At 44.4% G+C, this 25,022-nt stretch overlaps 1 protein-coding gene across 1 annotated transcript in view; it reads right to left on the reverse strand.

Annotated features, from left to right (window-relative positions):
- Positions 1–25,022, reverse strand: part of DACH2 (dachshund family transcription factor 2) — a 265,678-nt gene that overhangs the window by 122,534 nt on the left and 118,122 nt on the right. The window contains exon 3 of the mRNA XM_044427377.1: positions 12,625–12,740. Coding sequence (XP_044283312.1) covers positions 12,625–12,740 — 116 coding nt within the window. The remainder of the gene's footprint in view (positions 1–12,624; positions 12,741–25,022) is intronic.

Genomic DNA, 25,022 nt, shown 5'->3' on the forward strand with positions numbered 1-25,022 from the left:
TACAGCTCTCGTCACCACCCTGAGCCCTGGCCATGCTGGCTGGGTCCGGTGAGAATTCTGGGCAAGGCTGGTTCATGGTCTTCTGAACCCAGGTGGTGGTCTGGCTTGTTGGAGTCCAACAGGAGCATCTGTTGGCGTATGCACCAATATTTTGCTTTGCTGAAGGGCACAGATCTATTTGACTGCATGCCTACCTCTCTCCTGCTTTTTACACCAGGCTAGTCCTACTTTTCATCCAAGTGAGGCAGCCACATCTGTTGTGGGAGATACTGGTGGTGTGTTGGAAAACAGAGCTGCGTGGGCCACCGGACTACAAGGCCCCGCTAAGCTAGGCTGCTGAAATAAAGTCCACCTGCCAATCCAGGCAGCTGCGTCCAGGCAATCCGATTCTGCATGCTCCATGGGAGGAAGGGCCATCTTGACTTTTGCCTGGGGATAATGGCAGCTCGGCCACTTTGCTCCCGCAGGCAAGCTCTGCTCAGGTCTTGTCCACCACCCCATAGGCTGAGATCCTTGAGGGTGGCCGAGGAATGGCACAGAGCTGGCAGCATGACCGAGCAGTCTGGAAATTCAGATTGCTCCCACTGGCACGTCTCCCAGATGTTACAGCTCCAGCATTCAGAGAAGGGAGCTGGGCCAGTCAGTCCATCGACTTCACATGTGGAAGTGAGCGAGGGCTTGGTGTGTTCAGCCAAATGCAGTCAGAATCCTCCCCACAACACGGACTCAAGGCGCAAAGGCTGGGACAGAGCTGACGGGGTGGAAACGCGGGGATGGGAGCAGTCCGCGTCTCATCAAGGGGGCAGAGCTGGCCCCTTGCATACCAATTTGCTCCATCAGTAATGATGTGAACATTTGGAAAAAATTAAAGGAAAAAGCCATTCCCTATTAACTATTCCAGAAAACCCTGGAAAAAGTAGTAGTTCTTTTCAGAGGGGTGGAGTTCTTCACTTCTTCGGCCATCCCCTTTTGGTTTCTATTCTCTTTCCTTAATGAAGGCCTGAAGAGGACTGTAATGTATTCCAGTTACACGGTTTGCTGTTTAAACTTACGGATCCAGAACGCCTCCTCTTAGGAACACTTCCTAAACAGAGCTCCCAGTTATGAGCTCTGAGAAGCGGAAACCCCCCACAGAAACAAAACAAAATTACGTCTAGCTAGCCTACACCTTTGTGTTGCAGGCATCAAGTATTCTGTAACATTTCAGTGATGCTTTTAAATTTGAATAGTTTCAAGCTGTTGTAAATTCCTGCAGCAATAAAAAATAGTCTGTCATGGGACCGAGGGGGTATGCGAACACTACACTGTGGTCTGGTCTGACGTTAGATTTATTGGAAGGTAAATCATGTCATTTATGCATCAACTCACAGGAAGAAGAAACAGGGGGATAAGCAATCCCTGTGCAGTTAATTTAATAATAGATTGGAAATGCCGTAATTACCGTTTCAGGTGCACTGGCTCGTTCTGAGCAGTGGTTGGCTCACTTCACCAGTAGTAAGCTTTGCTTGTGAGCGGCCTGCCCTGGGATTAACAAGTGTTGAGCTAAAAACAAACCAAAACAAACAAACAAAAAATCCCTTCCAGGATATATCAAGAAGTTATTTGATGAGGAACAAAAACTTCCTCCACCGGCTGATCAACCTGCCCCTCTGCTATACTAATCTCTTTAGAAGGCTTACTTAAAGAAACATCTACTTCGGACTGAAACACACCTGGATTATTCTATACAAACTTTAGTCGATGGATTCACTGAAGATTTTATTGCCAGTATAACGCTGCATCCGGAGAATCATAGAAACAAAGAATAGAATTGGAAGGGGCCAGAAGGCCATTGGGTCCAGTCCCTGCTCAGCGCAGTGTCTTCTCTTCTAAACACACCCCGTTCTTCCCATCGCTCCTCACGGGGTTTTGTTTCCAGTCCCCAGAAGATCCTTGTTACCTGTCTCTGAACACTTTCCGTCTCTGAGCATCTTTCCTCAACTGTGGTGTCCAGAACTGGATGCAGTACTCCGGATGAGTAAAGCGGAACTGCCACTTCACATTTTTTGGAAGTGATACTTCTACGAATGCAGCCTAAAAGAGCATTTCTCCTTTCTGCAGCCTCATCATACGGTTGACTCCTATTCAGCTTGTGATGTACAACAATTCCAAGATCATTCTCACTTGCACTAATGTTGAGCCACATTCTCCACTGATAGTCATTCCATGCAGCTCTGTCGTGGGGAAAGAGGAACTAACAAGGCCTGCTTTATCCATTCAGCTGGGAACAACGGCTCTGGGATTTCACCTGAGTGCACCATGAGAAGAGGTGGGGAAGCTGCTCTCCTTCCAGACTATTTCGCTATGATCTTCTAAGATTTGGCCCATCCCTCCCAGAACTATCTCCATCAGGAAGCATCCCATTCTTGTTATTACAAGGATGCAAAATTCCAGACTTGGTGTCCCAGTTTATTTTCATTTTCCTTTCCCATCGCTCCCTTTCCTGCTTATGCATTCCTGCCTTGAGTGCACTGCCAAATATGCAGTAAATAAATAGCCAATAAATACGTAAATATAAAATAAAGCATATCTATAAAGAAATAAAGCATAGCATATCCTTTCTGAGATAGGACCGGTTTCTGTCACACATCATCTTCTTATCTTATTTCACCCTTTTGCAACTAAACGAAATTAATCTTCATGATAAAATTATGTTCCGGCTATGTAGGTCATCACCGGGTTGGGCATTTCATAACTTGCAGCGACAAGCCCTTTGATATTTCAGCATGGCATCCCAAAGAGGACGTACATCTGAAATGATGCTAGGGTGCTGACTGATTCACATTTGCTGAACGGATTAGCTGAAATAAGCATAATAAGTGAAAGATATGATACGAAATGAAAACCGCTCCCTCACGCACTAATCACAGACTTGATGTGGCGACTCCAACTGCCCAAGGGCTCAGCTTTGGTTTTGCAACTTGATCATTTGCCTGATTCACTTGAGTGGCCAGAAGAGGACATTTTCTGCCTGATTTCAGTGTAATCTTGTCACCTGCTCCATGATCACGGAGGCCAAGTTGATGGCGCTTGGCTGAGCGGCAACTGTGTGCAACACTTTGCAAAAAAGGCCTTGGCTGCGTGTGTGTGTGGAGCGATTAAGATGCTAATGATGTGGAACTTAGCCCACTTCTGCATATTAAGCGCAGCCTCTTGCCTACGCCACAGGTCCGCTGTATCTCAGAGACGATTGCTGCATTTGCTTCCTAAGGCTGGTTTGAAGCATCACAGAAGACTCGAGCGTGGAGGGGTGTAACAGCCATCCTGCCTGCCCCCCGGGCCTGAGAAAGGCATGTACTTACCAGCACTCGGAACAGCATCCCATAAAGGGTAGCATTCCTACCGAATTCATGGAGCCAGCAAACCATTAAGTCCAAATGAGATAAGAGAGCAGTGAGACTGGGAAAAAGGGATGAGTGGAATGGGAGACTCTGCCCCGTCCATCAATACAGCCCATCCTGCCATCTCTGTAGTCTAACATCCAAGGACAGCAATGTGCCTGCAGGTACCACCAAGTTCTCTGCCCCTCCACACATAATTGTATTTCTTAATTTAAAATAAAAAAAAACCAAGAAATACAGAACAACTTAGTGACTGGCATGTTTTGCCCTCCAGAGCTACCTTTAACAAAAGAGTTGTGTTGTGCTTTGGAGCTCCACAGTGGACTTGGGTTATTTGGCAACTTACTTTTCTTTTTCTCTCACCAGTTTGCCTTCAGGGAAATGAGTGTTTTCTGAGCACCTATGACCACTTCGACAGCAGTTTTATGAGTGGGGAAGCTCTCCCATGGCAGCCGACTTGCAAGAGCCACAATACTCTGCCAAAATTCCAAGATTTTCCCACAGGCCATGAAGGTTGGAGACTGTCCATCCATCCATCCATCCATCCATCCACCTATTTTCCTACCTGTCTACCTAAAGTCCAAGAGGAAACCTTGAAGGGAATTGCTATGGAGAGAAGAAGACGCAGGGCTCCAAAGCACCCTTTAGAGAAGTAAATGGTTGTCCCATAAAAGAGGGCAAATACTTGCTTTCTTCTGCCTCCAATGTTAGGACTGGATCCAGTGGGCTCAAGTAGATTCTGAATGAACATCAGAAACTTCTCGATGGTAGAAGTAGCTCAGTATTAGAACCAGTTCCAAAGAAGAGCGGTTCTTCCTCTTCTTCAAGCAGAGACAGGACTGTCCTCTGAGATGCTCTGGATCTGAATTCCCTGCCCTGAGCAGAGGGTTGGAAAAGGCCGACCCTCTTTCAGGAAAAGGGTTGCTGGGCTTCTCTCAAAGTCCTCTCCTTGGGGTGTTCCCAAACTGTGCAAGGCCCCCCAACAACTAAGAATGCTGTCACTTCCTTGATTTTCAGAAAAGATACCAAGACATACCTTCTGCATTACTTTGTGTATTATATAGTTAATTTTTCAACATTTTGTTTTAAGGTATTATTGTTTTAAATGTTTGCTCATTGCCTAGAAATGTTATCAATCGATCAGTTCCTGTAAGTTTCCAAGCCTCCACTTTCCTGTAAATTTTCTCCTCTTTTCAAAGCAGCTCCCATTGTTCTACCTCATTCTTAGGGTGTTGTATAATTAATTGCCTGCAATGTTTTTAGTTTACTAATTTAATGTGCAGTGGATGAGCATGCTGTGTTTTTTTCCTTTTATATTACACACCTCTCTGCCTACTCTTCTTGATCTGAAAAAGCTGTAGGAGAAATTATGACATCTTTACCCAGGTTTACATTTGTATCCCCCTCCCAAAATGCTGGAATCCAGGATCACCTGATGAAGCTGATTGGTGGGAGATTCAGGGCTGATTGCAGGAAGGATTTCTTTAGAGGACACATGGTTCAACCATGGAACTAGCTTCCACAAGATGCAGTGATGGTCAACTGCCTTGTATGGCTTGAAAAGGGGACTGGGATAATTCATGGAGAAGAAGGCGATCAGGGACTATTTTTTTATTTATTTAAAACTTTTCTGTACTGTCCCATCACAGACATCTCGGGATGGTTTACCACAACATTAATAAAATAGAATAAAAATAGAAGTAAGAGTAAGCACAGCACAGCATCCAAGGTTCAGTGTAAAACCACAAATTAAAACAATTTAACAATTAAAATAGTGGGTGAATAAAAAGGATTTCACCTGGCGCCGAAAGGAAAAAGTGTCGGTGCCAAGCGAACTTCTCTGGGGAGCGTGTTCCACAGTTGGGGTGCCACCGCAGAGAAGGCCCTCCTCTGGATAGCCACCCTCCTGATCTCTTTCAAGGATGGCTTGAAAGGATGGCTCCTGGAGGAGGAGAGGCAGGAGGGCACATAGGGAAGAAGGCGCTCCTTTAGGTATCCAGGACCCAAGCCGTTTAGGGCTTTATAGGTCATCACCAGCACCTAAAATTGGCCCTGGACTTCAACTGGCAGCCAGTGTAAGCAATAGAGGACCGGCATTATATGTGAATACCTGCTGGTCCCCTGATGGCTGAATGCTACCTGGACGATGCTACAGTGGGCAATGGGCTGGCCACTGTGAAAACCCAGTGCTCCACTGCCTGGCCACTTGGCCTGACCTAGCATGTCTTTTTCACATTCCTCAGAAGAGGAAGACAAGGAGGTCAGTGGCTGCCAGGGAGTCTGCTCATCCAGTTTAAAACCTGTGCACCCCTTGGCCTTCTAAGTAAGCCCAAGAAATCCAAACCCATGAGAATTTCTGAGAAATTGTCTTCTACTTGGTATTTCTTTTCAAAAGCAATTTCTCTTTTATCAAATTAAATGAGAATTGTAAAAAATGGAGGGGGGCACAGCACAAACACAGGTGCAGGTGAGATAAGAGGCTTACTTAAAAAAAAATTCTGCTTGATATTGTTAACTGAAAGGACTATTAAACGAACCCCAAAATTACATGATCACTGACTGAAGCACCTTCTCCATTCTTGACACTCATCCTCTGCTAGCAATAACAGCTACAACATGAAGTTTAAGCTGCCTCAAATGGATTTATTATTGTTTCCACCTAATTTCTACTGACACATGGTCCAGTGTGGTTTAGCCATGTTTTCCAGAATCAAAGTCCATGATCTCGCAAACTAATCTGCTAATAAAATGAAAAGGTGACCTTGCTTAATTTATTAAGTCAGTGTCAAAATACCCTTTCAACATACTAAAGAATGCTAGAAAGAGAACTCTCATTTTCTTTTAGAGGAGGTTACTCCGCTTTTCGAGGCCATTTTTCTGAACAATATTTCCATTATTGTAACTCAGCTTGTTATAATAAAAAACAATCAAGCATTGCATGCATTATATTTTGATAACAGCTCTGATTTCTGTCACTGACGCCTGTAGGCATGTTTCACAACCTACATCTTACTTGTTTTTCAAAATCAGATGTCATATTCTGCAGTTCGAGGGAGCAGATTTCTAGCTGGGAGAAAATTAATAACAACATTCAATTGCCATGAATTTAGCATGGAAACATCCATATATATATATCTAATCTCCTTCGGTTAAATTCAACATCCAACAGGCATATTTTCACTGCAACAGTGATACAGAGTCCTCAGATTTTATTTTTGGGTAGAAACTATAAATGTCACCAGGGTAGAAATGCTCCCCTAAATACACAACGGGCAGGCTGTGGTGGTGTACCAACAGTACACAACCGACACTGCACAAGTGCTTGTTGCTGCCAGCACAGGCCAGCAGGGGGAGAATTACCTACCACGGACCTTCAGGTTGTCCTTCCAGCATATTGGTGATTCCACCCAAAAAGCAATCACGAGATGGATGGAATTTGAAAGCAGTGCCATATAGCCAAGCAGAACCGACCAGAGGAAGACACCGCAACTGGGGGCGAAAGCACAGGAGATTTTTTAAAGAAACCTTCAGGAAGGAGCAGAACTGTTCAACACCTTTTGTGAAATACAACCGCCAAGGGACAGTGATGGTTGCAGGAGACACACATGATTTGTGAGTGGCTTTAGCTCAGCCCTATCTGAGAAGCCGGTCTAGTTATCAATAGCAGACGTGAAGCAGGCTTCCATCATTTCTCTTGCCCCGTGTGTGACAGGACTCAGAATGGGCAGAGGGCTTTTAATCTAATCCAGTTTTCATCTAGTTTAGTCTTGGATTCGTTTTTCTGGGGAGGCAGGCAGGATATGTTTTCTGAAAGAAGGGAAGGAAGAAAATGTATCATGGAGCTAGAGAAGGTGAGCAGAGTGATGCTATGGTCTCTGGGCAGCATCAAGGGGGCCATAGGATTCTTTGGATCTCCTTCTTCAAGGCTGGAAACAGAGCTCTGACTTTAGGGATAGGGATCTGCATTTGAGTCCGCCTCCTCCTTGCAGCTGGCATGCAAAGAATAAGACTGGCTGCTTCTCCAAGGTTGCAAAACCAACCTCAGAGAAGGGGTAACAGGAGCATCCAAAGCTTTGCTTTTGCCCCAAATTCAGCAATGTTCAGGTATTCCCACTGGATTGCCTGATGGTAGATTAGGAAACCAGCCATTTTTTTCTACAGTCTCAAAAATCTTATTCCAGCATTATTTCTAGCTTCTAAAAAGGACCAGATAACCGACCCTTCCACCACCCCCACAAAAACAACAAAAGAGCAGTCTTCTCGTTACTTAATTTTGACCAAGAAAATAAATGCCTTTGATGCAAACTACAAACCCCCCCACAATTCATAAATATGTGGAATAATTATTTGCTCAGGAAGTAGTTCTAATCTAATTTATTGCATCTTTATGGATTGTTAGACCAACTTCTTATTTGCAGCTTGTCGAAACAGCAGCAAATTATCACAAACCTAACAGTAAATGCTGCACCATAAAGTAAATATTTATCTAATTTGGGATTCTGTACATCTTAAGGAGCATGATGGCTTACTTTTCTTGTGTCAGAAGCAAATAACAACCTGCATTATTTCTCTTAGTTTTACAGACTAAAGGGGCATCACTATCAGTCAAGCAATTCTAAGAGCTGCTGTTACCACTTAAGATTATTATTGTAATACATGACTCTCTTTTATGTTTCACTAGAGAGATCAAGGCAATCCTTTATGAAGAACCAAAACCCAGTACAGTAACTGCAGGCAAGCAGGATTACAACTGCCTTGAAATCATAAGAAATCATGGTGGCTGATGCATTAAAACTTGATTGACCCATAATTTCCTTATGTCCTTTCATAAAATGAAATGGTACTGTAATGGCTGTTGGCCATGCTTCACATTGACCTGTCTTTCTTGTCAGTCCCTCTTTCACTGCAGCCACCCGTGACCTGGGTTCCGGGTGCCTTGGAGTACATTCTTGCTGAACTTTGGACATGTTGGTTGGGGCTGGAGGGAGATGCAGACCAATCTGTCTGGAAGGTCTGGGAACTGATGAACCAGAGAAGTTTGAAATCACGAGGGTTCGCCAAACATCTCTGCCTTTCATCCCGTGCCCACTACTCACTCTGTGCAAACAGGAAAAGTGCACAACTCAATCAGTGATCGAAACTGAAATTTGTGCAAATTTGTCCAACTTTCATCCAGGGACCAATACAGGCCTGATTCAATCTATGGGAGCAATTTGTTCAAATCCAGAAATTTCTGAAAAGTCAAACTGGGAAAGTTTCATAAATTGAATGTGTGTACATGTTTGGCAACTGGCAAATATTTTTGGTGTGTATGTGCTTATGCTTATGATTGGTGATTCAAACAGGTCGTGCTTGCCTGTTTTGCAAGCGATAAGAAATTTATTATACATCTATACCTCTTCAAATGGTACAATGAGGATCCCAGCTCATGAAAATGTATCATATTGATAAATGTATATTTCAAAATATATATTTAAAGGGAACGTGTTGAAAAATGCATGTTTCAATGTAAATCTTTATGCAGATGTTGTTTGTGCTTAATCGAATATTAATTCAGAAGCAGGAAGAGATGGACTTAAGAATGAACACTCGAGAGAATGCCAAATATTGCAAATATTGGATCTGTCCATCCCAAGTGCTAAATCTCCTGCAAGTTCTTTCTACTCACTTCCCACACAACTGTGCCTCATTTTATAAACCACATTCCTCTCCCCTTGCCCTATTCTGCTCCCTCTGGACTGGTATGGATTTATGTCAGATCCTGCTAGAGCCACATACTTTTTGAGCGCGTGAATCATGACCAGCAGGTGAAGCACTGGTGTTGTACGATGCCTCGCCTGTGCGGTGGCAAAGAGAAAAAGGGTGTTCCACCTTTCACCGTAAAACTGGCACTACCAAAGTCAATGTATGGCTGGAAGTTAAGATGCAATCCTAAGCATGTTTAGCAGAGAAGGGGCCTACAATTCCCAGCATTCCCCTGCCAGCCACCATCAAGTTTGCATGCCTAAAAGGAAGAGGTCGACCTTCTACAATAAAGAGTAGGTTTAGTACTCCTTCGTTAGAATATATAGACTTGGTCTTTGCCATGCAGGTAGCAGTTATCAAAGTGGGTGACATGGATAGTCTGTTAATAATATTAATTGTTATTCTTAAGGGAAAAAATCTCGAGAAATTGATCCCGTACAGCAAATCTGCTAAAAAGAACAAACCCTGCCTACAGGTTTGGAATTGAGAGATTAGATGATGGTGAAGAGACAATCAAAATGTAAACAATTAAAAAGTAAGAGAGGCAGGGGTGAAAGGCTTGGGAGAAAATAGATGCTGTAACCAAGCAAAACAATAAAAATACCTAAAAACGAAAAGTGTGTGTCTTTAAGCAGCCATTCCACAAACCAAATGTCGGCCTCTCTGATTTAGCTGGTCAATTTAAATATGTTGACAGTTTGCAGTCCCACATACTGCATTTGGGCTTTTTCTTTTTCTTTTTTTAATTTTCAGGCGACAAGTCAAATAAATGCAGAACCTAGTTTTCCTCCCATCCCTGTAAGGCATTGCTCATCAGCCTGCGATCTATATAAAAGCGTTCTGATTTTGGTTTACTTTGAGGGCACACCAGATGGAAGGCACGGTACTGTGGGATCTGCCATTTATCACAGTGACAGTGCGTGGGTAGCAGCGGTCCTTGCACCACAGGGGGAAGGCAGGGATGCAACTGCAGAGCACGGGAATCAAAACGCTGCACTCGGTAGAATCTGGCAACACTTGTGCTGCTCATTAACTTAATCCTATTAATTTATTAGCCATATACATCAAAGCAATTTGCCACAAAATTGTCACTATTTACAACTCTTCACTTCCTCTGTGCAGAGGGAGAGGAAAGCAAGCATTCCAATGTACACTCTGCTTCACGTGTTAATAGATGCTTTTGTGTCTGAATACTCATCTTCCCCACCATGGTGCCCTTCATGCTGGCTGGGAACAATGGAAATTGCAGGCCAACACAGTTGCTGGGCAGCAGGTTTGGGAGGGCCAGAAGAGGCAACTTGACATGTTGTGGCCGCCGTGTGAAGGGGCTTCATTTTTGTGTTGTATCCAAAAATATACTTTCAGGGCACTGAACCTCTTCCAGCTGAATACCATTTCCAGATGGTTATTCGGAGCCACATTACAGGAGTGGGAGCGGTTGGTCACAATGCAAAGGGAGCGGGGCCCAATTGCCTGAATATTTTTACATAAAGTTCTTACTAGAGATCTTGCAAGGATCTGCAATGGATTAAGTGTGAATTTCTAAGCCACGGATTCAGCAGCAGACTGGTTCTTCTCAAGCTGTATAGGTTCTGTGGACTTCTGGGCCATTCTTTTTAAAAACTGTTTTCCAAACTTTTGCACAGAACATAAAAACAGAACAGAAACCAGTGAAAAATCGGCATTTCTCCCATATGGAGCTATAGGTCTCAGCAGTAACTGACCTAAGGCCTTTAGCTCTGCGCTGAGACAACATCCTCCTATTGCTCCAACAGGAAAGAACTGAGATCCGCAGGCCCCATCTGGAGCTATCCAAGTCCTCGTTTCTTGCAGCCTTGTCGGACTTCCCCACCTTCCATCTTATATTCAGTGTGCTTTCTTTGCTATGGGAGTGAGGCGAGCTGCTGCATGAGAAGGCTGGGAAGAAATGTTACCTGCCTATGTGGTTCATCGGTGCATTGACAAGGCATGGAGTATAAGCTGCAGTTGGCTATATCGTTTCACTGCCTTTGCTCTCTGCTGCCATGAGTTCAATGCAGGCCCTGCTGGCATTTGTCCGGTGGCATTTTTGCCTTTGCCCATCACTGGATTGTGGCACTGTGAGCGCTTATCTGGAATGAAGTGGGGCCCTCAAAATCAAGGAAAATGCTCACGCTTGCCATAAGGGATCCTGAAGAAGTGCTACAAGCTTGCAGTGCGGACTGGCATGGACGTTTGCAGAAGAAGCCCATCTGTATGGTTGAGACTCAGGTGGCTCCAAGACCAGGGGGCACATCAACCGACATGATGAGTCGCGGCTGCTCAGCCTTCCTGCAGCAGGGGAAGCTCAGTGGCAGGCCATGTGCCTCCTACCAAAATGGGCCCTGGAGTCAAATCCCAGCGTTCCCATGACTGGGCTCGATGAAACAGCGGTCAGACTCAGTACCAGTCAGCTTCCCATGTTGGAGAGTCTTTTCGGTGGTGGCACCCCCGTTACGGAACACTCTACCATCAGGGAATTGTCAGGTGCCTACCTTGCTGAGCTTTCTGCGCCTGACAAAAATGTTCCTCTTTTGGCACACCGATGACACCACTTAGATCATTTCTATGAATTTGCACTCATATATATTTATATATATGGAATTTTATATTAATAATTTTATATTTGAAATATAAAATTATATATTTTATATATTGTAAATATAAAATATAACACATTATTATATATGATATAATATATTATAACATATTATGAATTATATTGTATATTATATATATAGAGTGAGTTTTATTTTATACATACAAGTTTTATTTTATTTGAGTACATATATGCAACTTTATCCTGTTTATTTATTATGATATTTTAACTGTATCATATTATTGATGCTGCTTCAGTACTTTTATTGTAATGGCCACCTGGACAGCGTGACGCTATTGGGCAGCTTCCAAACAAGTTCAATAAAGAAACGCCCAAATCCTGGACTTATACAAGGTTGGCTTCTGTGGGCTGTAACCAGCGATCATTTATAAGCTGTGGCCATCAGGGCCACTTCTCTTACAGGCAATGCCTCATTTCTGCCCCCACCCCAACTTTCACAACCCCATCACTGTCGGATACGAAAGAGCTCAGAACGTTCTCTCTGCTAGTTCCCACTGAGAGCCTCCGTATGGGAAGAAGGCCGGCTCGCGGGTACCGGTCATTCAGAGAGAGAATGCTTGCCTACCAGCCCTCTCCGTTTCCCCCAGCATCATATAGCCAAGCATCTAATGGCACTTTCCCTTTAAGGAAATTACGATTAATGAAGAACTAAATCGCAAATCCATTAGGTTTTAGTCAGCACAGCAACACTGCGTGGTGGGGGGGCGGGGGGAGGTCATGAATGCTCAAAAAATCCGATAACATAACCTCTGGTAAAGCTTGAAAAGCCCTGAAGGACAAGGCAGTTAGATCAATATTAGTTTATTTCAACTGCTATGGAGTATGAAGAAACACAGCCAATCATCCGATGGATTTTATTACCTGTTGGGGAGATAAGTCCTTGTGATAACAGGCCCGGCATTCCGTGGGGCAGGAGACGTGTGTTCTCTTGTATCGCAACCCCCAGAGATCGCTTGGGGGGCCTCCCTGGTCGTGAACTGTTGAAACAAAAGTGAAAATAAACTTTAAGTGCTCCTTTGTCAAAAGGATTTGCATAGTAATGCACTTTGCATTGATTTTTAGGGCCCTGAATGGTGGCATAAGGCCTTGGTCGTACTCCAAGCCTTCTCCAAGATTTTAACTCTTGCTGTTCTGATTATCCAGGAACCCTGCCACCATGTCCTCACACAGCAGTGGATTATCTGCTTTTCTAAATGTTTGCCAAGGAGAGGAATAATTGCAAAAAATAATCTCTGAGAGCAAAAACAAGGCAACATACCCATCCCAAGGGTGCTGTTCTGAGCCTCATTATCCCCCTTTGAACTTACAAACCACAGACTATTCTTTGGCAAAAGCTCTTTATTCTCTAATGCACGTCCTGTAAGCCACAACCAACCAAGAATGAGTCTGAGCATGTACAGTTCATTGGACCCAATCTAGCAACTACTTCCGAGCATCCTCCTTCTCACTCCCCCTGGGACCTCTCCCTCTGGGATGTCCTTTTTTGGAGACAGGCAAGCTTTCTCTCTGTCCACTGCCCCTCTAGTTGGTTGGTCCATCTCTTCTACCATCACCTTGTGGGACCAAGAGTCATGCCAGGCTCGGCTGGCTGCAGAAGTCCTCCTCCCATGCCCCCTTCTTTGTAGCAGTAAACCCTGGCTATTCTCAATGTCCACTTGATCTGGGGAGGGTGCCCTTGAGGTAAGTCCCTCTGCTTCTTCCATTTCTGGTTCCCAGCGTGCCTCCTCATCTGACAACTCCGAATCTGCCTGGCCTTAGAATGTGCATCAAGAACAACCACCCCTTTTATTCCCAGGAGGGGCAAGACCTTGGGTTGCAATCCAGCCCTCAAACCATCCCCAGAAGCCGTGCCCTTTCCCACTAGCTTTCCGCCAACTACTGACTGCCTGATGGTTTCCCACTGAGCGGATGGGAGGAGTGGGTTGCGAACCAGCTGGCCCTTCTAACTTTTTCTGGGTACACAAATGAACTGAGAAGAAATTCCAGCCTGGAAGATTGCATGAAGAAGGTGCATCTCAACAAACATTGGAGCTAATCTACTGCAGAACCTATTTTTGTGACTGCCTTCTGTACAATGCACTCAGGGTTCAACTACAACCATGGCATCATGGCCAAGCTCAGGCGCACACCCTGGAAGGAAACTTGGGCAGCTTTTCTAGAGGGGACCATCCTCCTACTCCCCTTCTGCTCCCGTCCACTTCTGAGATCTTTTAAAGAGCAATATACCATACAGTCTGTTCCCCAAGCGACTACAGCAATTCATTTTTTTGACTTCTCAGCCAGTTTCCCTTCCTCACAGACTGGTGGGAACTGGTTACATATCAGGAATCCATAAAAGAACTTAAGAAAAGCCATCAAGCCTGGTATTCGGTCCACACAGAGGCACTTCAGACTTTCAGAAAACCATCGGACAGTTAAGCAATTGGGGAAAATAAGTAAAGGCAGAGAGTGGAGTCATGGCCACCTGAAAGACCAGATTGGGACTGCTTGCTAGGCCACGTTTGGCCCATGGCCTCAAGGTTCTAGGTGTATTAAGGGGCCCAGTATCTTTCCAGAAAAGTTAGGTTTTGTAGGGCGGGAAGGAAACGAAGGGAACCGATAGCGCAGTTTCTGGCATAAGCAGCAGCAAGAGAAATGCGTAGCATCATTTCAGGGAGCAGGACGCTTTTGGGCAACTATGGGTGGCTGAGCAGACATTCACTTGGAAGATTTGTGGAGTGTCCTGGAGAGTTCTTCTAATTCTCCTGCACCTGTCACACTTTTCCCAGGGAGTTTCCTCCACATTTTCCCTTCTCTCACAATTTTCCTTTTGCCTCAGCCTGCCGCTGCACTCCTAACTTCTGTACTATCTTAACGGCTGCAGTTCCACCACTCTTCCAAAAGCTCTTCACCTTCTCTTATTCTCTCGAGGGTGGACACTCGCTGCTCTAGCGCGCTCACCTTTCCTTCAGACAGGGCTACGGGCTCACACTTGTTGCATGTGCAAGGCATGTTGATCTCAGGCAAGAAGAGAAACTTTCACAAATGCTGCAGGTCACCGTCACTGGGAAGTCTTCTCAGTCAGCCACCTTTGTGCCTGTTGTAACAACCGGTGCTTTCTCCTTCCTTCCCCGAAGATTGACAACACAGTCCTACCAGTAAATGGGAGGGGGTTACGAGAAATAAAACAAAGGGGGGGGGAACTCGGGAGGGGAGTAAAAAAAAGGTTAGGGACCTCCCACACTGAAGTCTGCCACCTGCTAGCCCTCCCTGTGCACTCTCTCTGATCATTCGCTCCCTGGGAGCTTGGCTGCTTGATTCCCAGAGTTGCTACACCAGCTGGGGCAGCTTGCTCTGGTCTGCCCAGCTAAGAGTTGGGAAACAGAATGGCTTATCAAACAATAGGAGGCAGGATGGTACTATTCAGGAAGTGGTACCATCCTCTTTAAGAGAGGAAGTCACACCTTCTTCTTCAAAAGCACGGAGTGGCAAAGTCACTGTTGATTAAAACCACCCTAAGACAGTGGTCTGCCATTCTGGGGTTAAACTAAAAATGCATCTGGAAGATACAGATTTCCAAGATCTTTTTCAATCTGAGATTTGCTCTGGTGTTGAGAGTGAAACTGTTGGCTGTCCTGATGGATGCTCGAGAGAGTGTAATCCTGTTCAGAATACTGGTCTCCATATTGGCTTCCAAACTCCATCAGCCGTATCATTCTTCTGGACCAACTGTCAGGTATGAAGATTAAAGTCTTCTCAAGTACAGCATTTGTCTTCTGGAACTACTTCCCAAGAGAGGCTCTTGCAGTCCATTTCCTGTTCTCCGTGAGAAGGTTAGTATACACATTATTAAGGATCTCTGCGGAAGGTCTCATTTGGCTTTTTTATGGCTATTGTGTGAAAACCATCACTGCATGTTCACACAGTGGGATGTTCCCCTCTTTTCCTCACCTGTTTGTCTCCCACAAATCTGCTCCAGAAAATTCCCAACCTTCCAAGACAACTCTGAAGGTATGGGGTAGAACCTGCAGGGTGGGTTAGGAATTATTCCGTTCTCCTAGTGAAAAATGCTCTGTCAATGAGATGGACTAACTCAGGGGTCTCAAACTCGCGGCCCGCGGGCCAATTGCCAGGACAGGCGGGGCATGGGGGGGGGGGACCCTGCAGCCTTCAAAGCGCCGGTGGGCCCGGGCCAGCCGCAGGATGAGCGGCCTACCACTACAGCAGTGGTGGAATACTTGATGTGGCCCAGCCTCACCCAGACTCTCCTTCCAGCAGCCCCCAGTTGAGTTGAGTTTGAGACCCCTGGGCTAACTGGATAATACCCCATATTACTTGTGTTGATTCTCATTTTCATGAAGATTAGTCTTCTCTTGTAACTGGTCCTAAGCTTTGCATTAGAGATTTGTGCATAGTGTTATATTTTTGATGTTCTGCCATAAGGTGCCTTGGGTGCTTGGGAAAGAGGCAGGCCAAAAGAACAAATGTACCTACTATGCCCAGACTGTTACTTAGGTAGAGCACCTGGTTCAATGAAAAACCTTCTGGATGATGAAGAAAGTGCTCCAAAATTAACTGGGCAACCCATTTACTAAATATAGTATTATTTAAAAGAAAACATACAAAAACCGTATGGGAATGCATTTTCTAAGGTATGGGGTGTGACGTGAATGTTATACATCATCTGAATGCTTGCAACACGTGCTCATTTCTTCAGTATTAGTTTGTTCATATGCAGATTTAATTGACTAATTTGATTTAATTAACTAAGGGCGCCATCAAACGTGGCTACCTGAAACCCTCCAAACTCAGAGGATACTAGTCATAGAATCCTTGGAAGGGGTCCAGAAGGCCATTGGGCCCAACCCCTTGCTCAATGCAGAACTTCAAGTCCTCTCAGATGGCTGTCCAGTTGCATCTTGAATGCCTCCAGTGTGGGAGAGCCAACAACCTCTCCAGGTAACCAGTACCATTGTATTGCTCTAAGAGTCAGGAAGTTTTTCCTGACATCCAATCAGAACCTGGCTTCCTGTAGCCTGAGCCCATTATTCTGTGTACTGCACTCTGGAATGATTGAGAAGAGATCCTAGCCTTCCTCTTTGTGACAGCCTTTCAAGTACTTGAAAACTGCTATCATATCTCCCCTCAGTCTTCTTTTCTCAAAGTTCAAGCTGTGGCAACCCAGATTCAGGCTGCACATCAGGAAAAGCTTCCTCGCTGTCAGAGCAATACAGCAGTAGAACCAGCTGCCTGGAGAGGTGGTGGCTCTCCCACACTACAGACATTCAAAAAGAAACTGGACAGCCATCTGAGTGGGACAGTGTAACATGGTGTCCTGTAACAGCAGGGTGTTGGACTTGATGACCTTCAAGGCCCCTTCCAACTCTTCTATTCTATGAAGCTAAACATGCCCATTCCTTTCTATTTCTCCTCACAGGGTTTTGTTTCCAGTCTCCAGATCATCCTTGTTGCCTTCCTCTGAACCCTTTCCAGCTTTCTGCTTCTTTCTTAAACTCAATAGGAACCCATTATCCCCAGATGAGCAAGAGACCTTTTGGACAAACTTTCCATTATACAACCAACCAGCAACAACAAATGAAAGGTCTATCACAAAACTGACTCCCTGCCTAAAGAAATACTTCCCTTGTTTGAAAAGGAACGAAAGTTAAACTTCACTCCATCAAGTTTGCCGTGGCAACACTCTTTATCAAAAGGATATAAACTAAATGTTTAAATGACAGAAACTTCAGGTTTCATTCCACAGAGGTGCCATTTCATCAGTCTTGCTTCCACAAAATGCATGCATACTATTTGTTTTACCGTGCATCTGTCTCAAGACTCAGACATATACACATCAGGAAATCGTTCTTAGGTTTACTATTTTAGGCTTTCCCCTTTTTATTTAGATTACATTTTCAAGTTCCATAGTAGGAACATTTTTTCTCTTTACTCTGGGGAATCCCATACAGCACCACATGGTGTACAAACCTGCTTTACATCAATACATTTTACTGCAGAATGATGCTCTGCTTGCAGATACTGCCTCTTGTAGCACCCAGGTGCCAAGATCAATGGTTTCTCGTATCAGCAGAGCCTCATTCTCAAGCTTGTAACTCTGTATTGCCACCACTGCGCACAAAGAGGTCACACGAAATGAGAGAACTGAGTCCTTTCAGCCCAAGGACCCAATTCAATTTTGGAGAAATTCTTGGTAACCACAGGTCGAGTGGAGAGGTGGACTAAAGGAAAAGGGAACTGGGACTACAAATATCAATATACTTTATCTTAATGCTCTTACTGCCAGCAATTAAGCCTTAGAAGAGGCATTCCAGCCTTCTAGGAAGAGAATAAAAGCTACACAGTGGAAACCACTAAATGATTAGACATTAAGTGAAAGAGAGTGTTGCCATCTGGGGGACTACTGAGATACCAAACAGGGCTCAGGAACCTGGGTCCGTGACTCTGAGGTTCAACACCTTTAGTTAGAGCATCATTTGAACCCATGTGTTGGCCTATTTCTTAGGATCGTCCATTGGAAAAAATGGAAGATAAATGTAAGCAAAAAGTTCTAAATCATGGCCGCTGGGAATATTTTATAAAAAGACAGTTGACAAACAGATCTAGACCATGGCTGCCTGTACGTTTGGAAGCCCAAGCAATGGTTTTAGGTTCTGAACTATGGTTTGGTGTGATATAAAATCAAATCAAGCCATGGTTTGGTGTGATGTAAAATTTGATGTGAACTTCATTGGAATGCTTTGTAGACAGAAAAATCCAGTGAACTATTGCATGGTACTATAAAATTTTGTAAGCATATAAACTTTCAGAAGTAGCTCACAGGCAGAGAGCTGAAAAAGTAACCTTGCTAATAATGCCATGCCTGTACTTCCAAATTTGCTAGAATCAGATGTAAATTTCCATATTAATCAAGACAAATAAACATGTAGCGATTTAGCTAGGAAACAGTCTGATAACAATTTAATCAACACAGGTTGAAAGGTCCATCACGACCACGTCCCGTTGTAGTGAAAATATTGATTGTGTTACTGATTTCAGTAATACCTAATTTTGCAGGGCACAAATAACCATGTAATTACTCTTTAATTGAATGGTGATTGCTTCCTAGCAATTATTAAAGGGGGGAGGGGTTCATTTAATTACTGGATTATTTATGCTCAGCAATATATAACAATATTTCATATTTGTGTGTTGATGGTGGGTAAATCACAATGGGCCCAATCATACACCCAACCAAATTTTGGCTGCAGAGCAAATCCACATTCCCTTCTCCCTTCACCAGGCATTAAGGGCATTAAGTACTGATTCCAGTCCAATGAACTGAGGTTTGTTGGACTGAAAATGTGTGTCTACATTTCTGATCCTCCTTCTGGCATGCCTTCATTCACCACTTCTAGTGTTTCTAATCTATAACGGGCAGGTTCACCTGATACTACAAGACACAGTGTGACATGTTGCGGTATTTCAGCATGGTATGTTTGGCTTTTAGAAACCACAAGCAGAAACAACATTCTCTTCTATAGTTCCTTCATCCCACAATGGCTGGTTGCGTCTTCCAAACCTATAAAATGCAACCTATCATGGGGTGAAGGTCAGAATCACTCTTGCCAAGCAGCGAGCCAGAGAAAACCTGAAGGTCTTTTTTTTGCTCATTTTTTTTCTTTCCTTTCTTCACTTTTGGTGAGATCTGAGCAAGTTTCAGTTAACTACTGTCCATCAGCACTAATCTGCTATAGTTAATGTGCACCAGCACTAGTGAGCACAGAGTAGATTAGCACATATGCAAATTATTGCAAGTAGAACTAAATCATTATATAAAAACCCAACTACATCAATGAGCAGACAATGGAATGAATGATACCCGACAAACCCAAAAACACAGATGAAATGGACTGACCAAGCCCCGTACAATCCTCATGCTTTGGGGGTTAATTAAGGCTGCCAACCTCCTTTTCCTGAAGCATCTTCTTCTTTATTTTCCACTACTAGTTATGTTGTCCATAACCAGTATTACTTAATATAAGTAAAATGTTTGACCAACTGACTGATAGCACAATGCTATGACTGCAAGACGGCACACGGTTTTTTGCTCAGGTCAAACAATTTTTCGGAGAACCTGTTCAGAGATCAGAGAAACCCTCCAAATTCAGCACTGTGTTTGGATCATCCTTCCACCTTAGACCATCGTTTTGCAGGGCAGAAGGAAAAGGGAAATGATATTTGCTTCTGGACTCCTTGCACCATGCCGACGATGCTCACAGTCCTCCACTTTGGGATGCTACAGGCATTCAGATTAGACGACACCTGTAGGTGCTAAATGCCCAACTGGAGTTCTCTCCATGTACCTATTGCACTTTACAGATGCAAATGGGTGAAGACTTTGTTTATCAAAATTCACAAAATTCTGAATATGCAAAGCCTAAAGAACTTGAGATTATACTTAAGGCTATAAAACGTAACTGAACACTGGAGGAAGGGAAGTTAGCCCAGCAAAATGAAAATGCACGGGAAGCACACCTTTGGAAACATACCCACTAGGGCATTTGCCCTCCATTGCACTGGAAACAAATTAGAATGTAAAAGCAAGCGGCAAGCATGAGATCTTAAAGCTGACGTGATCGCTGCTAAAAGAATAGGGTGGATCTGCGGATCTTCTGACAGTTCAGGTTTACAGAATTAACATTAGATTTAACATCCTGTACGATTAATGGAGGAATATGGTCCCGCAGAAGCTTGATTTCCTCTGGGGGTCTAGCCCACCATTTAGGCATAATTTACCCTGATGCTCTGCCTTTCATTTTCTGGCCTTCATTAGAGGAACTGAAATAGCATCCTATCCCCCTGGGCCCCGAGAATAATCCAACTGGAAATATATTTCAGCAGTACTTCATGTTTCTGAAACTGAAGTAGATCACCACGCAGCTACATTCACTTATCAGACTCCCTATAAACTTTGAGGGCTTGGCAGTTATCTAGATGAGAAGGGAAAGCATCATGTCTTTGGATGTCAATGAGATATGACAGTTTCCAAAATATGTTTATTACAAGCGGTGATAAATGAGAGAGATGATACACTTGCCTTTTTTTTTTTTTATTTTTAGTGGTAGGCACTTTATCCTGACACCTGCTACCAGACAATTCTGCAGTCTCTACTGATCTGGGTGAATTTTCAGCCAAGCCCCTACACCAGGTGACCCGATTAATAAATCACTTATTGATTGCATGAATGATTGTTAACAATGACTGAATGTCTGACTTAGCAAACTTGTACAGTTAACACAGTCCAGGCTACAACTGAGTTATGCTATCACACCTGGGATTAGAGGTACTGCGTTTCATGGGGGCTCCACTGGTGGTTAAACCAACAAACATGTAATTAAAGAGGTTGAGGTCAGAGGAGTTTTCCACTAACTTACTTATTTATTAAATTTATTTAAAGGCCATCCATTAGCAGCATGCTCTCTGAGTGGCTATTACAGCATATTACAAGGAACTTACATCGAATTCCTTGAAATAAGCTAGGTTATTGATTGGGTTGTTAGCTCTCCTCCCTCCCTCCCGTACTCTGGCATCAGAGTAATTTATTAAGACATGCAGGTGTTCTGCATTACAACTCTGTGTGTGTGTGTGTGTGTGTATATAGGACTTCCCCAAAATATTCAAAGAGATTCACATTATATCAGAGTACTTTTCCTACAAAACCTCACATACTATTCCATTGTGATCACTACAGTTGAAGAAAGAGGGACCGGGGAGAGGCAGGTCCATCAAGTCAGCTTACTGCTGGAGTTGGACTCCAAGCATTCTTGCAATTACTGCTCCGCACCAGCTAGCAAAACTGCCCACCTCTGGAGCTGCCAGGGCGAGCACGGGAGCCTGCCAATCTGTGTCCCTTGACCTTCCCAGGTGATATCCTTGGGCTTTCCTAGGCTGGGATAATTCTGACCTGCTAGCTTCCCAGGGGCTCCCTTTGACCTTGGAAGGCCTCCAGGTCGCTTGGACACTTTACTGGGGTTCCAGCAGCATCTTCAGGCTTCTTGGCACCCACCCAAAAACTATCTATGGCTGAGTTCACCTGTGCCCATGTCCCTTCCTTCCCCTTATGCTGCCTGCCTGTGAGTCTGCCTTCTCCATTTTGTCCTATCCTCTCCATCACCAACTGTCCATTGGTCACACCAGCTGGAGCAGCAGGACAAACTCCCTGGAGAGAGGCTGGCTGGGAAAGCCAAGTGGACTGTGAAGCTGCAGCAAAGCATGTGGAGGCCAACACTGGAAAATGGGGGCAGAGAGGACTGAATCCCCTTGGGGACACTCTGGAAGCTGCAACGGGTACAAAATAAAGCCGCTCATCTGCTTAGAGAGGACAAGATCGCCAGCCCTGTACAATCTCCACTGGTTACCAGTTGTGGTCTGGGCCAACATGGCTGAGTGGACCATACACAATTTTTAAATAAAAAAATAAAATAAAGAGTGCAACGAAAGGAAAGCCCAAACGTGGGGTGCGAAGCAAGTCAGCCTCAAGACAACTGGGTCGCAAGTAGCTAAGTTCAAGGCATGATGGAAAGAGCAATAGGGAGAGCATCCCATTAGGAATTTTACCCTACTTAAGAATAACCCTACTCATTCAAAAAATGGGTTATTTTGTTATTCAGCCAAGTTGCACGGGGGCAGCATGCAATTCTCCCCCCTCTCAGACCTTTCTGCACTTCTTCCAAAGGCGCCAAATGCAGTTAAACTCTGTGTGACCCTTGGAGTGTTTAGGAAGAGAAAGAAATCGCTGACCTCTCCGCAACCTGATTCGGGCTCCTCTCAGTGTTGGCAAAGTGATCACTCGCCCAACTATTGCGCTGCATTGTATCACTAACCAGATCAAAGGCGGCAGCAAGCCAGTTTGGCGGCGAGGGGGTGGCAAAGCCGACCATGCAAAATGGGCAATTAACATTAATCATATATGGAGTCACTGGAGTGGATGACTGGAACTGGGTCTCTATAGCAACTCCCATAAAACAGGGTTCAGCACAAATGCGTGGACTCTCCCCTTACCACCTTTTGTGAGAACTCCAGATCATGGTGTCCGCTTGGCGTTTGCAGACTGGCGTGAATTACTGCATGGTGGGAGGGGAGGGGAGGGGCGGAAGAGGGACAATGGCTGCTCCGTTGAATGGCGTGCTTCGTTGCGCGTGGGTCAGGCTTCACACAGCCCCCTCCCCTTTGCTCCGCATACTTCCTCCCTGTGTCTGAGTCAGGCCTTGTCTGTATGATGCTCTGCAACCTCTTTTACGCAGGACTGTCCTCTATTTTGAAGGAACCCCCTATTTTAAGGCTGTCTGGTCTAAGTCCACTTTCAAAGTTAGCAGGTTAAGTTGTCCATCCACAGCCATTGGCACTTGAATGGCAGACGAAGCAAGGCCGAGCCCTCACCTGACCCCTCCCAAGTCCCCTCCACAATGGAAAGCCATTCTGTATTTCGGTTGAAATGATAAGAATCCAGTTTTGGCCCCTGGACTAAGATTCGGCATCCCTATGAAAAATGAATTTGCTCCCACATACTATTGGCACATGTAAACATCTACCAGACTGGGCATCCAATCGGCTAACCCACAAGAGTCCCTGTAAGATAGAACTGGAGTCTTGGGAGAAAATATGGCCCAGTGGAAAAGGACTCCCGCCCTCAATCAGTCTTGGGCCAAAGAACATTCCCATGGCCGCTTCAGGAACTCTGCACTCCTGAACACCAGCCCAGTCTGGGAAAGAGTCAAGTGAGAATGGGCCGAGACAAAGAGCCAGCAAAGATGTGAACCTCCTGAAGCTGAAGCATGCTAATGATCAGCGTGCTGACAAAATCCATGCTCCTGTGGTCCTGATCAGAATACATTATACCCATCATGATGATAAAACACTCACGATAAAGATGCTTTCTTTTTCCTTTTTGCATTGTCAAAGAGAGAGTGAGCTGATAGAACAGGCAATTTAAGGGTTGACTACTCAACTGACAAAAACTATGACTATTTTATACTTCATCTGTTAAACTTACCTGACTATTTAAATAGAATGCATTCTAATTTTGTTCTCACTGTTTGTTATGGGGAAGAAGTATCAAACTGAGTTTTTAATCTTGGGATAAATAAGCGCAAGTAAAGAGCCCCCACTGCTCATGAGAAGAAAGGAAGAATGTGGATTCCAGATAATATGGAGGTTATAGAGTAGAACAATCCATTAAACTTGCTTCACAGCATCCAGGTTAAAGCAGATCTAGAAGCTGTGATGTTACAGTCTTCCCCCAGCAAAATCTCACATTTTCAACCACCGGTGAAACCGGAGCAGCCACTGGTTCCAGAAATCCTAGATGAAGCTCCAAACCGATTATCAGCGTTCCTGGTTGCTTCTTGGACACATCCTCCTGTTATTACCATGACACTTGGTCACTGCACTGGCTCTCGCAACGTTTCCTAAGCACAGACACCAAAGAAGCATTTTCCTATTATAGGCTAGAGCTTGAAAATGTTTTGGAGAGGATTTTCTGAAGTACACACATGCACAAGTGTACACCTTTGAATGAGGACACAAACTGCCCCCCCCCCCAAAAAATATCCTGAGATGTATCTGGAATGCTTTCCCCAAGGAGACTCACCTGATGCCCTCTTTATACTCCTTTAGGCGCCAGGCGAAGATCTATCTTTTAAAAAAATATTTTAGTATCTGATGCCATGAACCTTTATTTGTATTTTATCTGTAATTTAATTGATCTTGTTTTATGGATTTTAGGGGTTGTGATATTTTCAGTTGTATAATTAGTTTTTCTAATGGTTTTTAATTTGATTGAGTCGCCAAGAGATTCTATGGTGCAATAGGCAGCATTCAGATGTATTCAATCATCATCATCACCTTCCTCACCACCACCACCACCACCACATTTATGTCCCACTTTTTTCCTTCTTGCAAGGGACCCAAGGCAGCTTAAATAATCCTCCTCCTCATCTCCATTTCCTCCTCACAACAAGAACCCTCTGAAGTAGGTAAAGCTGAGAGCCAGCAACTGTAGGTTTCATAGCTGAGTGGAAACTAGAACTTGGATCTCCCAAGTCCTAGTATTACATCAGTACTCCTGTTCATTCAGGGCTACAAACCGTCCTTGTTCGCTTGATTCGTGAACAGCAATTCAATTCTCATACAGACCTAAGCTTCAGTGCTAGCAATGGTTCGTTCATCTGCCTTCAGCGGTGAAGGTTTTCCTTTGGCAAGAACTCCATCTATTAACCAGT

This window comes from Varanus komodoensis, unplaced genomic scaffold, assembly GCF_004798865.1.
Source record: "Varanus komodoensis strain SLA01 unplaced genomic scaffold, ASM479886v1 scaffold18_3, whole genome shotgun sequence".
Classification (NCBI taxonomy): domain Eukaryota; kingdom Metazoa; phylum Chordata; class Lepidosauria; order Squamata; family Varanidae; genus Varanus; species Varanus komodoensis.